The sequence below is a fragment of the Nicotiana tomentosiformis genome, chromosome 8 (assembly GCF_000390325.3).
Source record: "Nicotiana tomentosiformis chromosome 8, ASM39032v3, whole genome shotgun sequence".
In the NCBI taxonomy this organism is placed as follows: Eukaryota; Viridiplantae; Streptophyta; class Magnoliopsida; order Solanales; family Solanaceae; genus Nicotiana; species Nicotiana tomentosiformis.
In genome coordinates, this window is record NC_090819.1 from 119,737,858 (window position 1) to 119,761,701 (window position 23,844).

A 23,844-nucleotide genomic window follows, 5' to 3' on the forward strand; every position below is an offset into this window, starting at 1 on the left:
AATTCCAAACGATAGTGTTAAAATGTATGTATTAATTAAATTTCTCATATTAAGAAATTTAAGTTATTAAATAAAACTCATAATTTCATATTAAAAAATAATAAAAATATAAAGATAACATTAGGATATTTATACATAAGATAAGGATATTATTTATATAACACAAAATAACAATTATTAAAAATATTGGTAGATTTTTTACAAAAATAATAGAAGGCTTATCTCTTCATACGTTTGATGAATTCAAAATTATAATTTAGTAAAAAAAATACTACAGTATTTTAGTTATAAGTAAAATATAAAATGAGAAAACTAATCTAAGTATTATAATAGAAAAGAATGTACAGGGGGGTGTAAAGATAATCTTAGGATATTTATGCTTTGAATTAATTTTTTTTTTAAAAGTAAAAGGTAAGTAAATAACACTTTAATATTTTTGATAAATTTAGATAATTGAAGAATTTTTAACAATATAACATAAGTTTAAAAATAATAAAAATATTTTCAGAGTAATAAAATATATATCTCTGTTATATTAAAAGAAAAATAGTGACAAAATATTAACCCAATTGACAAGTTAATAAAAAGTTACATTAGTAAATGTATAATACTAAGTACTTTCTAATTTAATAAAGAATAAAATATGGAACAAATAATTTAATTGATTATGATATAATGTGTATCCTTTAAATTTATATGAATTTTGTTATATTTTCGCACATCGTATTAATGTCACGACCCAACTTCATCTATAGGTCGTGATGGCGCCCAACACTACAGTTAGGCAAGCCAACTAATAAATTAAACATATATCGATAGAATAAAATTTAAATCCAAGAAAAATAATAAGACACCAAATTTTACAATGTGTGTGCCAAGACCTGGTGTCACAAGTATATGAGCATCTAGAAGATTATACAAAACTTCAAATACTGTTTGAAATGAAAAATAGACAGAATTAAAAATACAAGAAAAGGCACTGGTAGCTGCAGGACGGCTCAGAAAGGCAGCTCACCACTACGCCCCTGGATAACGAGGATGTGCGATGATAGGTCCTCCACTAGTATTTGTCTCATATCCTGCACAAAAAGTGCAGCAAGTGTAGCATGAGTACGTAAACAACGTGTACCCAGTAAGTATCAAGCCTAATCTCGAAATGGTAGAGACGAGATGGCCGTCTTTGACACTCACTAAGGGTCAACAATAATAAATGGAATAAATTATAATTATTCAAATCAGCATGATTCACAGAGTTAACAATAATTTTATTAGAAATAATAAAAATCCTTCAAATGCAACAATTCCCAATCTATTAATTAAATCCATCAATTTCAATAAAAATTCCAATTTATCAAATAGCTTTACAAGCTGCAATTCAATTTCAATAAAAATTCTAATTTATCAAATAGCTTTACAAGCTGCAATTCAATTTCAATAAATTTCCAATTTATCAAATAGCTTTACAAGCTACAATTCAATTGTCCAAAAATCGTGTAATTATTATTATTATCAAGAACGATTTCTGCCGAGGTCGTACGGCCTGATCCAGAGTTTCGTGTACACTGCCGAGGGACGTGCGACACGATCTATAGATGTATCTATCCTGCCGAGGCGTTCGGCCCGCTCCACAAGAAAGGAGGACATTTTCTTATGCACCTCCGGAATTAGAGTATATTTATTATAAGATAAATTCATGAGGAAGAACAATTTCTCTTAACAATTAATTAATTTCATCCTTTAATATATATATATATATATATATATATATATATATATATATATATATATATATATATATATATATATATATACACACACACACACACACACACACACAATTTACACAAGTAATTCATGCTTTGAGTTCTAAACTACCCAGATTTTAGCATTAATAGTAGCTACACACGGACTCTCGTCACTTCGTGTGTACGTAGCCCCCACAATTAGCAACAATTATTTAATTTTAATCACCTATGAGGTAATTTCCCTCTTACAAGATTAGACAAGAGACTTACCTCGTCTTGCTCCAATTTAATCCACTAGTAGGCCTTTTTCTCGATTATCCAACTTCGATCGGCTCGAATCTAACCAAAAAGTAATTCGATACAATCACTAAAATTTATAGGAATCAATTCTATAATGAAATACTACATTTTCAATAAAAATCACGAAATTAATTAAAAATTCGTCTGTGGAGCCCACATCTCGAAATCCGGCGAAAGTTACAAAATCCGACAACTCATTCAATTACGAGTCCAACCATACCAGTTTCGCTCAAATCCGACTCCGAATAGCTACCGAAATCTCAAAATTTTATTTCTAAATTTTTTTCAAATTTCAATCTCAAAACACTAATTAAATGGTGAAAACAATGATATATTTGTGTATATAGACCGAATCCGAGTTAGAATCACTTACCCTAATATCTTTCCTTGAAAATATGTCCAAAATCGCCTCTGCTCAAACTCCAATTTGTTAAAAATGGCGAATGAGACGAATGCCCTCTTTTATAATTCTGCCCAGGCAACCTTCAAAACTGGGCCTCGATCGTGGCCCTCGAGCCTGGGCTTCAGTCATGGCCTCGAGTCTGGGACTCGGTCATGGCCTCGATCATGGCATCGAGCCTGTGCTTTCGATTGTGACCCTCGATCTTGGGTCTTGATCCTGGCCCTCGAACCGGACCTTCGATCGTGGCTTCGATCACAGGCTCGAGCCTGAGCCTCATCAACCGCGGGCTCGATACATGAGCTCGATACCTGGGCTCGATATCTGGGCTCGATTACAGCCCAGAATATCCAACAGAAGAGGAAAAATTACAGCAGCTTTTTAAGTCCAACTTTTGATCCGTTAACCATCTGAAACTCACCCGAGGCCCTCGGGACCTCAACCAAATATACCAACAAGTCCTAAAGCATCATACGAACTTATTTTAAACCTCAAATCACATAAAACGACGCTAAAATCACGAATCATGTTACAATTCAAGCTTGATGAAACTTAGAATTTCCAACTTCTACATTCGATGTCGAAACCTATCAAATCAAATCCGATTGACCTCAAATTTTGCGCACAAGTCATAAATGACATAACGGAGCTATGAAAATTTTCAGAACTGGATTCCGACTCCGGTATCAAAAAGTCAACTCCCCGGTCAAACTTCCAAACTTAAATTCTTGTTTTAGCCATTTCAAGCCTAATTTCACTACGGACTTCCAAATAAAATTCTGATCACGCTCCTAAGTCCAAAATCATCATAACGAGTTGTTGGAATCATCAAAAATTCTATTCCGAGGTCGTTTGCACATAATTCGACATCTGGTCACTATTTGAACTTAAACTTTTAATTTTTCATTAAAATTCCATATCTCGGGCTAGGGACCTCGGAATTTGATTTCGGGCATACGCCCAAGTCCCAAATCATGATACGGACCTACCGGAACTGTCAAAACACTGATCCGAGTCCGTTTGCTCAAAATGTTGACCAAAGTCAACTCAACTGAGTTTTAAAGTTCTTATTCATATTTTAATCCATTTTTCACATAAAAACTTTTCGAAAAATTTTACGGACTGCGCACGCAAGTCGAGGAATGATAAATAGTACTTTTCGAGATCTTAGAACACAGAATTAATTATTAAATTTAAAGATGACATTTTGGGTCATCACATTCTCCACCTTTAAAACAAATATTCGTCCTCGAACGGGTTTAGAATTATACCTGAAGTGTTGAATAAGTGTGGATATCTGCTCCGCATGTTTTCCTCGGCCTCCCAAGTCGCTTCTTCGACTAGTTGGCCCCTCCACTAGACTTTTACTGCAGAAATCCTCTTGGACCTCAACTGGCGAACCTGTTTATCAAAAATGGCAACTGGCTCCTCTTTATAACCCAAGCTATTATCTAGCTAAACTGTGCTGAAGTCTAACATATGTGATAGGTCGGCATGATACTTCCGGAGTATAGATACATAAAAAGCCGGATGAACTCCCAATAGACTGGGTGGCAATGCAAGCTCATAAGCAACCTCCCCAACTCGTCTCAACACCTCAAATGGGTCTATAAACCTTGGGCTCAATTTTCCCCTTTTCCCAAATCTCATGATTCCCTTCATCGGTGAAACTTTCAAAAGAACTTTTTCACTTACCATAAATGATAAATCGCGCGTTTTCTAATGCGCGTAACTCTTCTGTCTGGACTGCGATGTATGAAGTCGCTCCTGAATCAACTTTACCTTTTCCAAGGCATCCTTCATCAAATCAGTACCATATAACTTAGCCTCACCGGGCTCAAACCACCCGATGGGCGAACGACATCGCCGACCATATAAAGCCTCAAATGGAGCCATCTCGATGCTAGATTGGTAACTGTTATTATAAGCAAACTCGGCCAAAGGCAAAGAAACGATCCCACTGACCTCGAAAGTCAATCACACATGCCCTGAGCATATCCTCCAAAATCTGAATTGTCTGCTCTGACTGCCCGTCGGTCTACGTATGAAAGGTTGTGCTGAGCTCTACACGGGTCCCCAATTCACTTTGTACTGCTCTCCAGAAATGTGAAGTAAACTGAGGGCCTCTATCTGATATGATAAAAATTGGCACGCCGTGCAACCGAACTATCTCCTGAATATATATCTGGGCCAACCTCTCTGAAGTATACGTAGTCACAACAGGAATAAAGTGTGCCGACTTGGCCAACCTGTCGACAATGACCTAAATTGCATCAAACTTCCTCAAGGTCCGCGACAACCCAACTACAAAGTCCATAGTGATGCGTTCCCATTTTCACTCTGGTATAGTCATCTGCTGAAGTAAGCCGCCTGGCCTCTGGTGCTCATATTTAACTTGCTGACAATTTAGACACCTAGCTACATACTCAACTATGTCCTTTTTCATTCGTCTCCACCAATAATGCTGCCTCAAATCACGATACATCTTCGTAGCACCTGGATGAATAGAATACCGAGAACTGTGTGCTTCATCTAGGATCTTTTTCCTCAGTCCATCTATATTAGGAACACATAGACGATCCTGAAGTCGCAGAACACCATCCGCGCCAATAGTAACTTCCTTGGCACCACCCCGTAGTACCGTTTCTCGAAGAACCATTAAGTGTGGATCATCATACTGGCGAGCCTTGATATGTTCAAATAGTGAAGACTGAGCTACAATACATGCAAGAACTCGGCTGGGCTCTGAAATGTCCAACCTCACAAGTCGGTTAGCCAAGGATTGAATATCCAAAGCTAATGGCCTCTCCTCTGCTGAAATGGAAACCAAACTACCCATACTCTCCGCTTTTCTACTCAAGGCGCCTGCAACCACATTGGGTCATCACAATTAAAAAATAAAATAGCAACTACAATTTATTGAAACAATGTGATATATCAGTTTATAATTTCATAAGATTAACATTCTTTAAAATTATCCGTGCATCGCGCGAGTTCTAACACTGTATCCATCCTAAAAGAACTGAAGGCGCAGATAAAGAAAGATCACTCCTTTTCCCTGCAAACTAGAAATGATCCCTATAAAGAGCATAAAGTAGAAAGAAAAATGAAGAAATAATTGCTAGAAAATAGCTACTCTATGATATTTGTAAAATGATTCCTATAAAGAGCATAAAGTAGATAGCCCTTCAATCGAAAATACAACATGGCCTTCATGAGTTGACCTTTCCAACTCGCAGAGCTCGGTCCATCATCACCAAGTATTTCAATGATAGATAGCGCTGCAGAATTAGATGAGATGACAGTTTAGTATATGGGAATCATTTTTTCAGCTCTGGCATTTCAAACCAGAGAATTCTCTTAGGAAGTGCTTTTTGGAGTACGCCATTTTATTTGCAGTTGATAAACTTCTATCACGTATAGTCAAAAGGATACCTTGATTTAATATTTTGAATTTGTACTTCCAAGTTCCAATTCTATTAACAAATTGAAATTGAAAAGGAAGTGTCACCAATCAGAATGTTTTTACCCTATTGCTTAATATATTTTGACAAGCCATTTCAACAAGTTTTCTCTGTACACGTTATTACTACAAGCTTACAGGCAAACACTTCTATACAGTATTCATTTATAGTACTCACGCATGCCTGTAGAGCTCGTCAGTGGATTTAGTTTGTCATCAGTGTTGTACAAAGCTTTCGTATGACATCCAGGTGCTCCAACTGATGTACTGAGCAACATCAATGATTAATTGAACTTTTTTCAGCAAAAATGATTATTTCCGAGACATAACAACCAAACATGTGAAATACTAAAAGAATGCAATTCATGGAGATTCTAGGCATCCAAACAAGTTGCTAGCATCTAAGTCAGGCATGAACTCGAAGCTTCTTTATCTGCACTTGTTTGGCAGCCTTTCATTCAAAATAATTTACTCAAGCAAGATTCCTTAAGGAGTTCTTTTCTTTTAAATATTTATGCAATCTGACAAGGATAAACCTATGAGAATTTTTATTTTTATGCAATTCAATATGGATAATCCACTCAACGTAAGTATACTTACTTCTTTGGGCAGGCAGCATAATCTTGGGAGCTTGGTGAAGTTCCTATTAGGACAATGGATCACAATACGTCCGAATGACAAGAATAAACAATTATACTCCTCAGCAAACTAGCTTTTGCCAGAATGCAAGTATAGTAGTATACTACCTTCTTTATGTTGAAGAGAGCCAACAGAGATGACTTCATTGGTTTGAATCACCGAAGAACGCTGTAGCATCTGATTGTGTGGAGTAAACGCATTTCCCTCATAACTATGCCTTGCTTACATAGTGATGCAAAAGAAAATTAGGCCACAAAAGGGGGATTATGAATCGCTGTGCAGTTGAAGGGAAGAGGTATGACTCATCACATAAGGAAAATAGACAAAATGCAATTTAACATGTTCACATTGCATCTGATTGTGTGGAGTAAAGGCATTTCCCTCATAACTATGCCTTGCTTACATAGTGATGCAAAAGAAAATTAGGCCACAGAAGGGGGATTATGAATCGCTGTGCAGTTGAAGGGAAGAGGTATGACTCATCACATAAGGAAAATAGACAAAATGCAATTTAACATGTTCACATTTCACAATCAAATTTTGTGTCAAACCCATATTGAAATCTCTAATTGATAAAACATGTATATTAGATTGTTTGATATCACTGAAAGACTTATGAATGGTAGTAAAGACACTCATGAAAGAAGAATTCTAACAGTACCTGATAAAATTAATTGCTCAAAGACATTAAATGCTAATGAAGCTGCATACTTTTGCAACTAGTTCAGAAGTTTACTTTGAGTTTTGAAGAAAGTGAAAATGCACATCATTCATTTTGATTTTCAATAATTTAAGGGATTTTAACTCCAAAGGCTGAACAGATTGAGATACAAACTACTTTGAGAAGTAAGATATCTCACGTAATATCTCTGTACCATTCCAAGTTTATCGGATGCCCCAAAAGGGACAATCGCTAACATAATATCTCTGAGCTAACTCGTAAGAAGAAACATGAACAAGCATCAAATGCTATTGCCAATCACCCTAAAACACACAAAAGGATTTATTATATGCTTAAAGTTTTTGGAGAGATAAAAAATTGAGGTCAATGTACCTGAGTGGACATTTGACTTATGTTCCCCAGAACCTGTAGATAAGTTTAGTAAACTCCGAATATCCAGTGAACGACTACTCTTTTCTTGCTGATTACATCGGATTTTCTCCTCAAAGAAGCTCTCTCTGGCATCTTTTTTCTGCTGCTCTTGCCGTTTTCTTTGCTCAAAGTATTGTTGTTGCCTATAAGATAGACCAACTACATCTTAGTCTAAATCCCTGTATATTGAGTTAGACAACATTCTCTAAGAATCTTTACCAGTGTTGATGTTGAGGAAAGCTAAAACTATTATCAGAACAAATAAAGACAGTTGTGTGATGTTTCAATACCTTTTCTGTGTTGACCTTCTTGACTAATATTTTTCCATCCCGCTAAATAATAACACAAATCAATAGAGAAAGCATCAATATGAGAACATTTCCCAAAGCAATAAGATTAATAACTTACTGAGAATGATGGAAACAAATCAAACTTGCAAAAGAACAAGCTGATACCCTTCAAGGAAAGATGAATATTTCTTTTCTTATATCTTTTTCCTTTTTAATTTTGGGGGGTGGTTTGGGTTGACCATTATCACAACAAATCTGCAAACTGGCTTGTACACCATTAAACTCACGTAAAGAAAGTGTAAGAGGTTATCTTTTTCGAAAGAAGAGTTCTGCCAGGACTAAATGGATTAACGATATTTTAATTCTTTTAAGAGTATGTTTAAGCTCCTAATCTTTAAAGGGTGATCTTCATCTTTCAATAATACATTATATAACTCCTCATTTGAACTGTACTAACCACACTTTTACGTTAAAATCCATTACCAACTCCAGAGAGATGCACTACTAAAGATCAACTAACAAACCACACTAATGAGCATTGAGCTGCAGTTCTACCTAACTGCAATTTGCTCAATTGTGCTTCCAAAGTACCCCATGAAACAAATAATTTATTTCCGTAAAAGAAAAAAGAAAGAAACAATTTATTTTCCAAATTCAGAAATATGCAGGTATATCTACAGGATAACAAGTTATTTCCTTTGACACTTACAGTATCGACTTTCCTCCTTGACCCACACATCCATTGTAACATTGTGGCAGAAATCTTCCTTGCAGCCTCCACTAAATCGTGAAGAGATAATTACAGAAGGACCAGAGGGGAAAAAGAAGGAAACGATTCCCATATACTAAATGAAACAATCTCTCAGGTAGGTCAAAATCATATGAGTTTTACAGGCTAGTAATAATAAGTTAAAATATACAATGGCTAATCTCTGCCTCCAAAATTTAACATGCTAGATGATTATAAAGTGGAGAAAATGTCATAAATATTCTTTTATTATTACTTACTTAATGATGAGTTTCACTATAAGTTTTAATCAGAAACTCGAAAACAGATATAATCATCTTATCGACACATACAAGAAAGCTAATGAAATTACAAACTTTTGATGTACTCTTATAAAAAGATCACTCAATACATAGCCAATGACACATGGAAACTAGATTGCCTCCACAAAATGCCATAGCATCAGTCAAATCACACATAATCCAAGTTTTATATTCCAATTACCAAAAGACATGCTCACCTACTGCAAACCAGCAACTGTTCTAGGATACCATTCAAATAGAAGATGCATTTCGAATTTTGATGTCAAGTCCATAATTATCCCAACAACAACAACATACCCAGTATTATCCCACACCGTGAGGTCTGGGGAGGGTAGTGTGTACGCAAACCTTACCCCTACCTTGTGAGGATAGAGAGACTATTTCCAATAGACCGTCGGCTCAGGAAAGCATAAGCACCACATTAATGAAAATATAGACAAGAAGGGACAGCACCAAAAAGCCATATAAAAGCAGAATAAAAACAACAAGATAGTAAGGTGATCAACAATGAAAGAAAACAACGGTTAGTCATAAAAACCTACTACCAACACAAAGCGAGACTACGTACCAAAACTACTTCTATGAACACTCTAGACTACCTACCCTACTACCCTAATCCTCGACCTCCACACATTTCTATCGAGGGTCATGTCCTCGGTCAGCTGAAGCTGCGCCATGTCTTGCCTAATCACCTCTCCTTCGGCCTACCTCTACCTCTCCGTAGGCCCTCCAATGTCAACCTCTCACACCTCCTCACCGGGACGTCTGTGCTCCTCCTCCTCACATGACCAAACCACCTAAGCCGCGCTTCCCGCATCTTATCCTCAATAGGGATCACTCCCACCTTGTCGCGAATAAACTCATTCCTAATCCTATATACGTGGTGTGCCCGCACATCCATTTCAACATCCTCATCTGTGCTGCCTTCATCTTCTGGACATGAGCGATCTTAACTGACCAACACTCAGCCCCATACAACATAGTCGGTCTAGCCAACACTTTGTAGAACTTACCTAAGTCCATAATTATCCCATATATAACAAATCAGGACAATTTGAAGAAACGGAGATGGACTTTACCAGTATTATTAACTGAATCCTAGATAATTCCAAGTGAAAAAAAAATAACAATAAACAAATTTCAAGTTAAAAGGAGTGATTACTCGGTTTACAAATTAATTGAGGATAAGCACTTAAATGACTAATAGAAAACGAGATCTGACATACTAATGCATTTATGAATCAAAATGAAGGAAAAATATGTGGTTGTTACCTCTCAACAGCGATTTCTGAGAGGTATTTGCACAAATATGCAGATCAATGCCTTGAGGATTTTGCAGTTAGTGTCAAGCTTTGCAGTTCTCGTAATGGACCTTCTAAAGAATGAAAAAAGGAGATTCATAGGCCCTTCGTTCCTAAGCAATACGTTTCAAACTCAAGCCAGTAAATTTTCCAAAAGGAAAATGCATCAATATCCGAATTCCGGTATTATATGGACTGAAATGTACTGAAACTGTGTGTATGTGTATCGATAGAGAGAAAAGACGAACGGAGATGTATTTTCCAGAGCGTACGTATATATATGTATATAAAGACGAAAATACGAAGAGAGATGTATATATATATATATATATGCTGAACAAGAGCGTACGTATAACAATTAAATTTGTACGCGGTTTTAAGGATATGTGGATTGATTCAACACAAGTAATCAAGAATGTAAGATAAGCGAAGTAAAAACAAGATAAATAACCAAACCAGTTTACGTTGAGTCAGGGCTCGGATTTAGGCTTAACAGTAGTTTCACCCTCAATCAGACCCTCAATTCGAAGCCAAATATATATGAAGAGCTATGGTTCAAATAAGAACTTTTAAATAATTAAGAAGCATATAAACAAGTTTGTATTGCCTTGATATGTGTGTTACAATGTCTATTGAATAAGAAACTTCCCCTTTATATAGTAGGGGTTTTTACCCTTAGTACAATTCTAAAAAAGGTAAAAATCCTCCTTGTACATCAATTACTCATACGCTACCGACATCAGGCGAGATTCGCGCCCTAATATCCGGTTGGGTGCGGATATCACAACCCTTTGTTAGTCGTGTGGAACCGTTTTGTAGCGCTTTCCGAGGTCATGGGGCTCGTACCGGGTTCAGGGGGTGTTGTCTCATCGGGATCGGTGGCGAGCACTCCGTTCGGGCCTTAGTACGAGAAGTTCCAACTTCGATTCCGATCCCACGTAATCGTATTTTTACTTCGTTTGTCCTGCCGGGAAATCAGGGTGCTCATTAGCCCCGGTTTTACCCGTATACAAGTAGCTATCAGAATAAGATGAATTACCTAATTGAATTGGAATATAATTTATGATCGTTATCCGGCCAACGGAATACAAACAGATTTTCACTTAATTACTCATATGTAAAAACTATAGTGTTATCTCTCTCCTAAAATAAATTTTCTTTTTGCAACTGAGAAATAAAGATAGAAAACAAAATCACTATAATTAGCTACTAGGTAGAGGGGGAAATAGAAGCTCCATTGGACGCAGCTGAAAGAATCAACATTACCGTTACACAAATTTTCAAGTCATAAAAGAATATCAAGATTACCGTTAGACAAATTTTCAAGTTTTATAAGAATATTTGATACACTTAAATTAGTAAAAAGACATTCATAACCTAAAAGCTCAGTTCCAAGGATAGCAGGAAAAAAAGACAGTTTGATCGAATACTTAGTCAAGTCCACGGTATCAGAATTTATGACATACTTCACTTATTAACAAGACGTTCATTAAAGGGCATGCCAGTAAAATAAAAAATCTCAGTCTCAAACAAGTTGCTCATTATTCTGATGCCAGTAAAAATAAAACAGGTTAATATTAGTTACATCAGACAAAAATAGGTGAGTCTGTCAAATCAATAATTTCAGGACAAGCCGTAGAAAGTCTTCTTTTCTTGCTGTCTCCACTTACCTTGTAGCATGGAGGAGTAAAAACATCAATAACCTCAACTCCACTAGACAAACCAGCATTCATGCTCTGATGACAAAGTTTACCACCAAATTCTTCGTCCAATTCGAATTTGTCCCTTATGTTGTCTGTTATACCATAGCAACCACTTTGAATTGAGGATGGTGCATTCACCGGCGAGTCAATGATAATATATGTCTGCTCGGGATCCTCTCTATGGGTTGTGCTATATTCTTCAGCATGTTCGTAAAGTTCTTCTCTCCAATCAAAATGTTCATCGATATTTTCTGCAGCGCTACTAGCAGAACTATCAGAAGTTGTGGATCCTGCAGATCCTTCGTCTGTTAACTTTTCACTGCTCCCCACATAATCGTCACTGTTGTCCCAATCATTGGTTATATACTCATTCTTGTCAATTCCTGTATAACAGGGAAGTTCGTCCAGTGCACAAACTTGGACTCTCATGTGCTCTGGAATATTAGGGCAACCGGCTGAATGCATCTTGTATTTTGTGGAGAAGAAATTTACGGTGAGATTTAGGCTGAACATAGAAAACAAAACTAATGAGACAAAATTCATTACGGCTTGTAAGTCCACCTCAGGAAAGCTGAGCAATAAATTTCATACCTTTGCCACTCAGGGAGAGTAAGCATTGTATATGCCAATTTAATCTTGTTAGCAACTCCTCCAAGAGATTTGAACGATGCTGCTGCCTGTCTAACGGCACGGGATTCTACTGGATGCTGCCACGCCCACTCAAACTGCAACATTCAATTAAGAAAACAATTAAATTGATATCTCCTACCAGCTTCAGTTGGTCTATCCTTAAAAAATTCAGGTTACAAAGGGAATTGCATAATGTAAAGTTTCAAAAAATGAACCTTTTTGTAACATCTAAAACCTCCTGAAATTCCAACAGTTTGCGCTATTTCTCAATTGGTTCACTTGAAGTTAAGTTGAAAATTTCCCCTTTGTTTATTTCACATGAGAATTAAGCCAACAACAAACATTGGGGAAGTTAGATTTTTGCATTAAGAGATTCAATGTGAGCGAGCAGAGGTAACCAACTAAATTCATGATTATGAAAACAGTTTGTAGCGTTTGGATTTATTTTCAGCTTTCTTTTAAAAGTATTATGGTCTAGGGATTGGTTTCTCGAGAACTATGTGCATGTTTGGATTTGGGATCTGAAAATTGGTTTCTCGAAGACAATGTGTATGTATATTTGTGTATAGATTTGATGGAAAAGTACGCTTTTTTAAAATTTTAATTAAGATATATTTTTGCTTTAAGTTTCCACAAATTAATCTTAGTTTCATTTTTCCAGGTAGTGTAACTAAACAATAATACTCTACAGCTATTCAGGACCTGATTGACTTTTTTTTTATCTAAAGATTATTTCAAAACTATACATCACAAATATTTCTAAAACAACAAAAATGTATTACAGAGCTGTTACCTAAGGCCAATTTTGAAAAACCAAATCCAAACATGTATTATGCACATAGCTAAAGAACACGGGAGAGAGAGGTACCTGGAGAGCAGATACGTTTGTGGAGAAGCCATAAATGCATAAAACCATCTCCCAAGGACGCTTCTTCTTTGTCCTGAAAGCACCCATCCTCACTTCTCCATTGTGTTGTCGTATTCTACGGCGAGGATTCACTGTAAATCTGCACCAACGATGGATTACAATCCTGTTCTATTCATGGATAATCCATTATGTTCGAGAGGAAAATAAATTTTTATTTATTACTTGAATTTAGGACTTCAAATATAAATTAAAGGATATCAACCTGCAGACAACAATAATGTTCAAGAAAAATAACCTGGTTGCAGAAAACACTTTAAAAAAGATTCAAATTTTCATAAACCTCTCAAAGAACAATTTTTTTATGGCAATGTAGATGATTATCATTTCAAATTAGGCAATCTGATAAAAACTGTGCGAGGAAAAAAAAATAAACAAGGTTTGCCAAGTGTTAGCTTTAATTAAATTTGAATCTAGGAAAATAAAAAAGAGAAAGAAAATGAAATGAAATGAAATTAAATGAAAGGGGATAAGATGTAACGAAGTAACCAAAGCTCCCCAATCGGAACCCTAATCTAATGGATTTCATTATCAGCAGCTGTGTGCCAATGATTAGAACTAATTGACGAGAAAGAAAAAGGAAGAAGAGGAAACGAACCCTATGTAAGTGTGGCCCTTGAACCTGGGGCACATAGACGTTAGCAAATAGCAGGCGAAGAATCTGCTTTCTGCTCCTGCTCCTGCTCCTGCTTCAACTTGTTCACTCAAATTCACTTCTTTTCCCTCACATCTTCCAACTTTCTTCTGCTCTCTCCCCTTCCGTTTCCCCATCTCTCTCTCTCTCCTTTCTCTTTCTCTGTGAGAATGTGTGCAAACAGCGGAGCGTTTGGATTCCTTCTGATCACGTGAAATTCGACCGTTGTGATGCGGGTTTCAATTTTCCCATTCCTTATGTTACGGCCTTGTGGGCCTCGTGACATGATAATTCGGGTGATTGACACAGCCGAATGTTTATAAAATTAGTGGTATTTAGAAAATAGTCCCGACCAGCATACAATTATTGCTCTTGCGTGATTTTTTTACCGGATTGGTAGAATTTATATTATATTTACTCTAATTATCGAATTGATAGAGTTTATGCTATATTTACTCTACCCATCTATTTAATTTTTTATCGAAGTCTACCTCGATTGGTATATTTTGTAGTATTTGAGCCTCGTTCCCCTATTTGATGCTTCCCGTACATGTGTTTGTAGTTTTGTGACTTGAGGGTTGATTGATTTGGCTTTGGGAAGGTACGGGAGTGATTTGGAATACTGTGTCATTGTTGGAAGCTTAAGTTGTAAGAGTTGACCGAGAATTGACTTTTGTGTAAACGACCTCGGAATGGTGTTTTGAATGTTCCAATATGTTCGTATGGTGATTTTGAATTTAAGCATATATTCAGAAAAGGATTTGGAAGTTCTTGGTACGTTTTGGTGCTATTTACCAAAAGTTGACAATTTGTAGGAATGGAGAGTTCATAAATTTGACCGGGAGATTGACTTCGGGGTTATCATATTCGAATTTTGGTTCCGAAAGTTTGAATAGGTTTGTTTAGTCATTTGGGACTTTTGTGCAATGTTTGGATTCGTTCCAGATTGTACAGGCTTGAATCGGATGTTTGATTGAAAGTCGGAAATTATGAACTTAAGAGATTGATCTTGATCGACGATTCGTGGTTTTGATGTTAATTTCAGTATTTTGATCTTTTGGATTGGTTATGGAGATTTTGCATCAAACCACCACTATTATCCTTAGCTCTACGGTGGGCGCCAAACTGTTTACCCTTAAAATGGATAACAATTTGAATTTGTACGCGGTTTTAAAGATATGTGGATTGATTCATCACAAGTAATCAAGAATGTTAGATAAACGAATTAAAGATAAAATGAACAAACAAACCAGTTGTGACGTTAAGGTCGGGCTCGAATTTGAGCTAAACAATGGTTTTGTCCTCGACCGGGCCCTCGATTCGAAGCCAAATATATATAAAGAACAGTGATTAAATTAAGAACTTTTCACTAGCTAGAAAACAGAAAAATAAGTTTGTAATGCCTTGATATGCGTGTTACAATGTGTTCATTTAATAAAAAGTTTCTCATTTATATAGTAGAAGAGTTTCATCCCTAGTATAATTCTAAAAAGGGTAAAAATCCTCCTTTCTCGTCAATTACTGATACATTACCGACATCGGGCGAGATCCGCACCGTGATATCCGATTGGCTGAGATTATATCACGGCCCTCTGTTAGTCGTGTGAAACTGTTTGTAGTGCTCTCCAAGGTCTTGGAGCTCGTTTTGGGTTCGAGGAGTATTGTCTTGTCATGCCCGATGGCGAGTCCCCGTTGCAGGCTCAATCCAAAGAGTTCCCAGCTTCGGTCTCGATTTCATACATTCATACTCTTACTTCGTTTGACTTATCGGGAAGTCGGGCGTGCACTAACCCCGAGTTCACCCGTATACAGAGTTAAAATCATTTCAGATTAACCTTATATTTATCTTTTTAAAAGTTGTCAATGATACTCCACTTATATTGCGATCTCATTCACTGGATCCATATTGACTTTGAATAAATCAACAAGTAATATCTATTCTCAAATTTGTGATAATCCGCATTCTACAAGTTTTTTGTTGTTTAAAGGTTTTTATATCACATATAGATTCTGAATCATAGCTTCGGTTCTCGCAAATGATTTAATTTTTACAAAATATATGACTAATGTTTCCATTCAAAAAAACTAAACACACGTTTTTAGTAAGGTTTGTTGGGGATTAAATCTGAGTTTTACTGCAACTTGTACAACTCAAATTCAACCCTCAACAAGGTTAAAGAGAATATGATTCACGGAATATTTGATGTGCAACAGACTAACAACACACAAAACCAGAAATCGTCTCAAAGAAAAAAAAATTACAACATTTAACCTATTTGTTTTATTTCCTTCTCAATTAAGAAACATTCTCTATGTTTACCCTTCGAATCGGATAACAATTGAATTTATACGTAAGTTTAAGGATACGTGATACAACTTGGTACAAATTAAGAGAATAAATTAATATTGAAATTGACAATAAAGGAATAAATGCAAACCACACGAATCGAACAGCCTTGGCCCTCGAGTTCGATCACTCTTGAACCAACTGATATTTCAACTGATGTATGAACAGAGTAACAAGATGATAAAAGCTAGAAAATGATAATATATTGCTTTATGTTACGTAATGCGATGCCTTTTACAAATGATCAGACCCCCTTTATATAGTAGGGGAGTCCTACTCTTGATACAATTCTATATGAGGTAAGAAATCTCATGATTAGCTAATTAATTGGCCTATCCTTGATACATGCCGAGATTTTCGCTGTGATCTACAACTGATTGCGAATATTTTGTCCTTCTGTTATTCGGTTTGGCAAATTTCCCTCGATCTCGCCTGACCTCGATTTTGTTTGGTCCCGGGGTCTCGAACTTAACGATATAACCTCGCACCTCGATTCGATATAATTCGAGGTCGTACCTTAACCTATCATATTCCTGTCTTGATTAGTCATACAAGGGGCGAGCCCGGTTTTGACCGTATACAGATAGTCCCCTCGTTTCTTGGAGAGAAGATGACAAGAAATGGTATGAACTTACGGATCCTATCTCGATGGGCCATGACGTAAGCGGCGAACGGTCGTTGAGACACCCGACTATGACGTAAGTGACAAACGGGTATCGAAACGTCCTGTCAGCCCAGTTACCAAGGCATTAAATTTCTGTCTGTTGCTGGTCGGCCACTACGGGTTCTGAAACGTCATCAGAAAGCTATAAATACCCTAACTTTCATTTATTCAAACTTTACGTTCAAAGCTCCTCCTATTCTTGTTCTTCAAAAATCCCTTTGCTCTCCAATTCTTGTACCCAAATTTCTTGAACTTTTAGCAAACTGCTAAACATACCTTCCTAATTTCATTTTCTTCTGTTCTATAATGGCGAAAACTTCTAAGACTGTCCCGCAAAAGGAGGCCGCCTCTTCATCACGACCCGCCGGCGACAGGGCTGCGGCGGAACCACACCCTGAGGAGTTCGTTCCTGTAGGGTACCCGACCGTTGCCAATTTTAAGATTGAAAAAACTTCCTCGGTACCGGGTCGATGTGAGCCGGTCTTGAGGTACATATGTACGATCACCGATGTTCTCCTCACCAAGGTTAAAGAAGATTGCAACTGGGCCAATAAGCATGTGGTGGTGCCTTCGCCCGAGGAGTCGATCACTACCCACATGGAGGGTTTTTTAAGTGTTTACACCTACCCCTTCACATTGGGTCCCTTAGACCCGATCATTATTGCCTTCTGCAAGAGGTACGATGTGACTCTTGGCCAGATTCACCCTTTATTTTGGAGAATAGTGATTCTCCTTTGATTCTTCGTAAACAAAACCGAGGGGTGTCCCTTCACCCTCGATCACCTTATACGTCTCTACAGTCCCCGACTCTATCGAGAGGGGCTAATCAAGCTTGCTCGCCGAGTCAGTAGGGCCCTATTCTCGAGTATAGATGAGGCTCAGGACCGAGGTTAGATGGGCCGTTTTATTCGATTAAAGAGTTCAGATTTGATCCCTGCCGAGGACATGCCTTTTCCCGAGAAATGGAACATGAAACGTAAGTATTACTTTGCCTTAAAGATTTAATCTATTATTTCTCCTCTTATCTCCTTTCTTATGGGTGTTTTTGGTATTGCAGTTGTGGCCCAGATGCCAGATGTGGTTCCTCAACTCAAGGAATGGGTCAAGGATCTTGTGTCACAGAGACCATACTTCGAGCGTGCTTGGATAGAATTATTTAAGGGTCGGTGGGAGGCCTGTAATCATGGTAAGTTTACTTTTCTGGTTCGATAAGGTTTTGACTTTCTCGTTGTGTTGTCGAATTCTTATCGGCTCTATTTTCTTTTGTAGGTCTCCCCAAGGACGTTGCTATGAGGCCTCCCTCCGAAGGTGGGGATGTGCCTCTCGAGTCCCCTGCTTCAAAGCAAGGTGACGAGAAGAAGAGAAAAAGGGCCTCGAGCTCTCTAGACTCGGAGAAGAAAAAACCAAAGAAGAGGCTAGTGCGTAAAGCCAAGGAAAATACCAGCGCCCTCCTATTAGACTCGATCCGCCGACTGAGGGATGAGTCTGAAGAAAAAGAAGAAGATAACTCTGAGTTAGTGGCTCGAGTGCGGACCGTTATTCCCCAAACTGAGGAGGTTGTTGAGAAGGCATTGGCCGGTACCTGCGAACCGGAACGGGATGAGGCTGCCTTGCCCCAGGCCAGGGAGGTTGAGAGAGAGACCGGGGCCGACACTTCTCGGGCAGAGGGAGGTACCTCGAGGGACGATCTTGGGGCGATCGACCTTACCGGGTCCCCTCAGATCTCAGACGCTATGATATACAAGGCCGGTATGCTAGAAGGTCGTTCTTACGAGGGGCCTCAGGGGGCGACTGATATCCACAGCTTCTTGGATGGGTTAGAGTCCGCTACCTCAGAATATATCACTGGGCTTGGTGACTTGCCGGTGCCAAGGAAGGTACCGTTATCGGGTGCCAGTGGGTCTTCATCGAGCCCAAAGCTAGTGGATCGGTTCCCGGCCCCGAGTGTTAACCCTGACCGTAGGTGGTCGATAGTTTTCTCTATCCCGGAGGATGCCCGGGTTTTTTCTGCCCCCGTGGGGGTTGCTAGCTACCTCAGTTGCTTGGTGACTGAAGAGGACCAAGTCGTGATGGATGTGGTGGAAGCGTCTTGCCTATTCAATGATGCCCAACACGCTTTGAATCGGGTAACTTCGAGTGTTTCTTCATTATAAATTTGAAGTTGCAAATAATCCTAACACCTTTCCTTATGCTTGCAGGCCTCGGTATTGCACCATGAGGATTTCCTCTGAATCCAGGGGGAGTTAACCCATCACGTGGCTGACGTTCTGGAGCTCACCGAGAAGAGAGATACTTATAAGCTTCTGAGTGAGAAGCTTCAGACCAAGTTAGATACGACTCGGAAAGAGCATACCGAGTGGGCCAAGCAGGTAAATCGAGTACTTGAAGATAGTGATAACGAACTGGACTTAGTGGCTAACTATCTGATCCTGCAGGTTCGACAAAGGCTTGAACAAATCGGGCAGCTCTAAGCGCATGTAGACGCGATACAAACTGAGGCCAATGAGTTCAAGAAAAACATGGACCTCGTAACCTCGCAAAAGGAAATTGTCCAAGCACAACTGGCGTCGGCCGAGGATCAGCTTCAGGCTATAAAGGAGAAGATCTCGGTGCAAGCCAAGAGGATCGAGGAGCTCCAATCTGAGCTTAACTCGGCTATTTCTGGCCACAGAGCTCGAGGAGCCAAATCTGAGGTGGTCGAGGTCAATATTAAGGCCGATGCTAAAGTGGCCCAATTCTAGGTTGACGTCGAGGCTATTCAAGCACAGGCCAAGAGCATGGTGAATCATGAAAGGTGGGAAGCTCGAAGGGAAGCCCTCGAGGGAGTTCATGCTCAGGGCTTTAACATACTGACGGAAATCGAGAATGCCAAGGTAGAATAAGCCAGGGCCCGGAAGCTGGCTTTTCCCGAGGAAAGCTCCGAGAGCTTATCTTAGTCTGAAGGTGGGGGAGACCCCGAGGATGAGGACGCTGCCTCCGATGAGGATCAGGCCACTTAGGACACTTAGGTCTTTAGATGTTTTTATTTTTTGCTTCTTGCATCGTTTTTAGGCTGATTTGGCCATTGTACATTCCTATATCGGGCCATTCTGGCTTTTATAAAAAGATTATATATACAAGGCTTTCTTTCCCTTTTGGCTTTCAAATTTTTCCTTTGCTTGTTTACTTGTATTCATACGGGTCGGAACGCCTTAACATAAAATAATTTAGGCTATGTCCGAAAGTTTGAACAAACCTTGTTTTTACTTTACTTTGTTTTAAGGCGTCTTGGAGGGTTCAGTGTTATTGAAACCTTTTCCCCAAGTAGATAGCCGAGATTTTAGTTTTCCGAGGGTAGCCTTTAGAACCAGTTGTGAAAAGTTTTCTTTTTCGGAGGCCTAACTTTTGTTACGGGTTTCGGACATCTCCGAGCCGTGTTAATTCGGTTGAAGCCTTTTAGTTTGGGAGCTGCCCATTGGACTTGTTTTCCCAAGCTATCTGGGTCTGCCCGAGATAACAGTCCCCGAGTGGGGGTGGCCGTGGCCTTTAAAAGTCAGGGAGTTGCCTAATAGGTCTTATACCCCCGAGGCCTAGTAACTTGGGATGTTCGAGTTTTTTGAACAACAGTCCCCGAGTGAGGGAGTGGTCGTTCGTATTCCGATTGTGGATTGCCCTTGGGCTTGTTATTTTCAGGAGATCGAAAGTACGAAACTCTTGAAGGGTGTAACAATTTTTTTTAAATAACATAAGATGATCGCAAGGAAAGTACTTCTCTTCATTCTTGTGCAAAACAGTCATACATGCGTACATGTTTTATGCCAGGGCTCGAGCAATCTATGTGGGCACAGTTCGTTTGATCGTTTGGCCCTTACAATAAATCTTACCTATAGAGACTCTTCATTTACGAAGTAATTTCCTCGCTAAAGTTGATATCCGAAGGTAATGCATATCCGAGGGTAATACCCATCCCCCCTCAATATTCGATGTTGATTGTAGAGGAACCTCAGATATTGTTGAATTGATCTTCGGTACCGATTCATTGTATCATGATCCATTGTTACCTCGTTAAAAACCTTGTCGAAAAACCCATTTGGGACAAAATCGGTCTAAGGAAAAAAGAGTGCAACGCGTGCTTTCAGACCTGAAGACTTCGTGTCGCTTCTTGTTGATCACCTGCAAGTGTTAGTCTGAAATAAAAAAGAAATGAAATGGGGTCGTACCTTAGCAATAATACCGTTTTAGGTGAGATATATTCCAATTTCTCGGTAGTTTTTCTCCATCAATCATTCCGAGCTTGTAGGACCCTTTCCCGGTGACCTCGAGAATCTGGTACGATCCTTCCCAATTCGAACCCAATTTCCCTTCGTTCGGATTTCGGGTATTTAGAGTGACTTTCCTTAGCACTAAGTCCCCGACATTAATGTATCGAAGGTTGGCTCTTCGATTGTAGTACCTCTCGATTCATTATTTTTGGGTAGCCAATCGAACAAGGGTGGTTTCACGCTTTTCATCCAATAGCTCTAAGCTCGTATTCATGGCCTCATTGTTTGACTCCTTTGTTACATATCGGTATCTGAATCTTGGCTCCCTGACTTCGATTAAAATTAGGGCTTCGGTGCCATAAACCAATAAGAACGGAGTAGTCCCGGTACTGGTCTTTGTAGTCGTACGGTTGCCTAAAGGACTTCGGGTAGGATCTCCTTCCATTTCCCTTTGGCGTTGGTTAACCTCTTCTTAAGGTTTTGGATGATGGTTTTGTTGGTCGATTCGGGTTACCCGTTTCTTCTAGGGTGATAAGGTGTCGATAAGATTCTTTTGATCTTATGATCTTCGAGAAACTTGGTCACCTTGCTGTCGATGAACTGTTTCCCCGTTGTCACATACAATTTCGGATGGCATCCCGAACCAACATATGATGTGGTCCCAAATGAAGTCGATGACTTCCTTCTCCCTAACCTTCTCGTATGCATTTGCTTAAACCCACTTAGAAAATTAATCAGTCATAAATAAGATAAATTGAGCCTTATCTGGTGCCCATGGAAGAGGGCCAACGATGTCCATTCCCCACTTCATGAATGGCCATGGCGACAAGACTGAATGCAGCAGTTCCCCGGGTTGGTGAATCATCAGAGCATATCTTTGGCATTTGTCACATTTTGGAACAAACTCTTTCGCATCTTTTTCCATGTCGATCCAGTAATAACCGGCTCTGATTACCTTTTGAACCAATGATTCGGCGCCTGAATGATTTTTGCAAGTGCCATCGTGAACTTCCCTCAGAACATACTCGGTATCTCCCGACCCCAAACATATTTCTAGTGGGCTATCAAACATTCTTCTGAACAAGGATCCATCTTCGGACAAGGTGAATTGGGTTGCCTTTGTGCACAAGGCCCTCGATTCTTTTGGATCTGAGGGAAGTTTCCTGGTCTTCAAATACTCTATGTATTTATTTCTCCAATCCCAGGTTAAGCTCGTAGAGTTTATCTCGGTGTGACCTTTTTTGACTACTAACCTCATGAGTTGCACGACGACCCCTGAGTTGAGCTCGTCATCCCCGACCGACGACCCTAAGTTTGCGAGGGCATCGTCCTCACTATTTTGATCTTGAGGTACGTGTTGCAAAGTCCATTCTTTAAATCGATGTAAAGTTACTTGTAATTTATCTAGGTACCTTTGCATTCATTTTTCTCTGACTTCGAACGTTTTGTTAACCTGATTCACCACAAGGAGAGAGTCACACTTAGCTTCGATCACCTCTGCCCCCAAGCTTTTGGCTAGTTCGAGGCCTGCAATCATGGCCTCATATTCAGCCTCGTTGTTAGTCAATTTCACAGTTCTAATAGATTATCTAACCATGTTGCCTGTGGGCAACTTTAGTACAATGCCAAGTTTGGACCCCTTTACGTTCGTTGCACCGTCCCTAAAGAGGGTCCAGATTCCCAAGGACATTGCCGAGTTTACCAACAACTCTCTTTCGGCCTCGGGCATTAGGGACGGCGTGAAGTCAGCCACGAAGTCTGCCAAAATTTGAGACTTAATGGCTGTTCGCGGTCGATATTCAATATCGTACCCGCTGATCTCTACGACACACTTGGCCAATCGCTCTGAAAGCTCGGGTTTATGCATTATATTTTGCAATGGGTAAGTTGTCACAACACATATAGGGTGACATTGAAAGTACGGTTTCAGTTTCCTAGAGGCGCTTAACAAAGCGAGCGCCATTTTTTCTAGGTGGGAACATCTAGTTTCGGCCTCACCCAAGGTCCGACTAACATAATAAATCGGAAATTGCATACCTTGTTCTTCTCGAACTACGACTCCACTTACCGCTATCTACGATACTGTCAGATATAAGTACTGCTGTTCATCTGCCCTCGGCGTGTGAAGCAGCGGCGGGCTCGACAAGTAACGTTTAAGTTCTTCCAAGGCCCGTTGGCATTTCGTAGTCCATGTGAAGTTATTTTTCTTTTTCAGCAGCGAGAAAAATCGATGACTCTTATCGGAGGACCTTGAGATGAACCACCCCAGGGCGGCTATGCGCCCAGTTAGCCTCTGCACGACCTTCACATTCTCTACTATCGTGATATCCTCGATAGCTTTGATCTCTTCGAGGTTGATCTCGATTCCTCGATTGGATACCATGAATCCGAGAAATTTACCTAACCCGACTCCGAACGC

At 39.1% G+C, this 23,844-nt stretch overlaps 2 protein-coding genes across 3 annotated transcripts; both read right to left on the reverse strand.

Moving 5' to 3' along the window:
* Positions 1-824: 824 nt before the first annotated feature.
* LOC104096065 (uncharacterized) lies at positions 825-10,736 on the reverse strand. The gene is made up of 9 exons (XM_070182711.1): positions 8,640-10,736; positions 7,931-7,953; positions 7,602-7,783; positions 6,655-6,768; positions 6,509-6,551; positions 6,087-6,175; positions 3,717-5,310; positions 2,016-2,084; positions 825-1,079 (listed from the first exon to the last, which is right to left on the reverse strand). The coding sequence occupies exons 1-7, from the start codon at positions 8,679-8,681 to the stop codon at positions 4,781-4,783; spliced, it is 1,023 nt and encodes a 340-aa protein (XP_070038812.1). The 5' UTR covers positions 8,682-10,736; the 3' UTR covers positions 825-1,079; positions 2,016-2,084; positions 3,717-4,780.
* Positions 10,737-10,858: 122 nt separating this feature from the next.
* On the reverse strand, positions 10,859-14,435 carry LOC138891386 (structure-specific endonuclease subunit SLX1). 2 transcript variants are annotated; one of them, XM_070182710.1, is made up of 5 exons: positions 14,138-14,435; positions 13,483-13,621; positions 12,576-12,709; positions 11,952-12,489; positions 10,859-11,245 (listed from the first exon to the last, which is right to left on the reverse strand). In XM_070182710.1, the coding sequence occupies exons 1-5, from the start codon at positions 14,308-14,310 to the stop codon at positions 11,183-11,185; spliced, it is 1,047 nt and encodes a 348-aa protein (XP_070038811.1). In that variant the 5' UTR covers positions 14,311-14,435; the 3' UTR covers positions 10,859-11,182. The 2 variants fall into 2 exon arrangements, with proteins under 2 accessions (XP_070038811.1, XP_070038809.1); XM_070182708.1 differs by lacking the exon at positions 10,859-11,245 and having other exon boundaries at positions 11,801-12,489; positions 14,138-14,434.
* Between the last annotated feature and the right edge of the window lie 9,409 nt (positions 14,436-23,844).

What these genes read in the sequence shown, in the direction of transcription:
- LOC138891386 (XM_070182708.1), bottom strand. Translation starts at nt 14,310, where the DNA reads ATGGGGAAACGGAAGGGGAGAGAGCAGAAGAAAGTTGGAAGATGTGAG. An exon ending in CAAACGTATCTGCTCTCCAG is followed by an intron (nt 12,710 to 13,482) that starts GTACCTCTCTCT and finishes TGAATGTTGCAG; the next exon opens with TTTGAGTGGGCGTGGCAGCA. An exon ending in ACTCTCCCTGAGTGGCAAAG is followed by an intron (nt 12,490 to 12,575) that starts GTATGAAATTTA and finishes TTCTATGTTCAG; the next exon opens with CCTAAATCTCACCGTAAATT.
- LOC104096065 (XM_070182711.1), bottom strand. Translation starts at nt 8,681, where the DNA reads ATGTTACAATGGATGTGTGGGTCAAGGAGGAAAGTCGATACT. An exon ending in AGAAGGTCAACACAGAAAAG is followed by an intron (nt 7,784 to 7,930) that starts GTATTGAAACAT and finishes TCTATCTTATAG; the next exon opens with GCAACAACAATACTTTGAGC. An exon ending in TAAGTCAAATGTCCACTCAG is followed by an intron (nt 6,769 to 7,601) that starts GTACATTGACCT and finishes TCACTATGTAAG; the next exon opens with CAAGGCATAGTTATGAGGGA.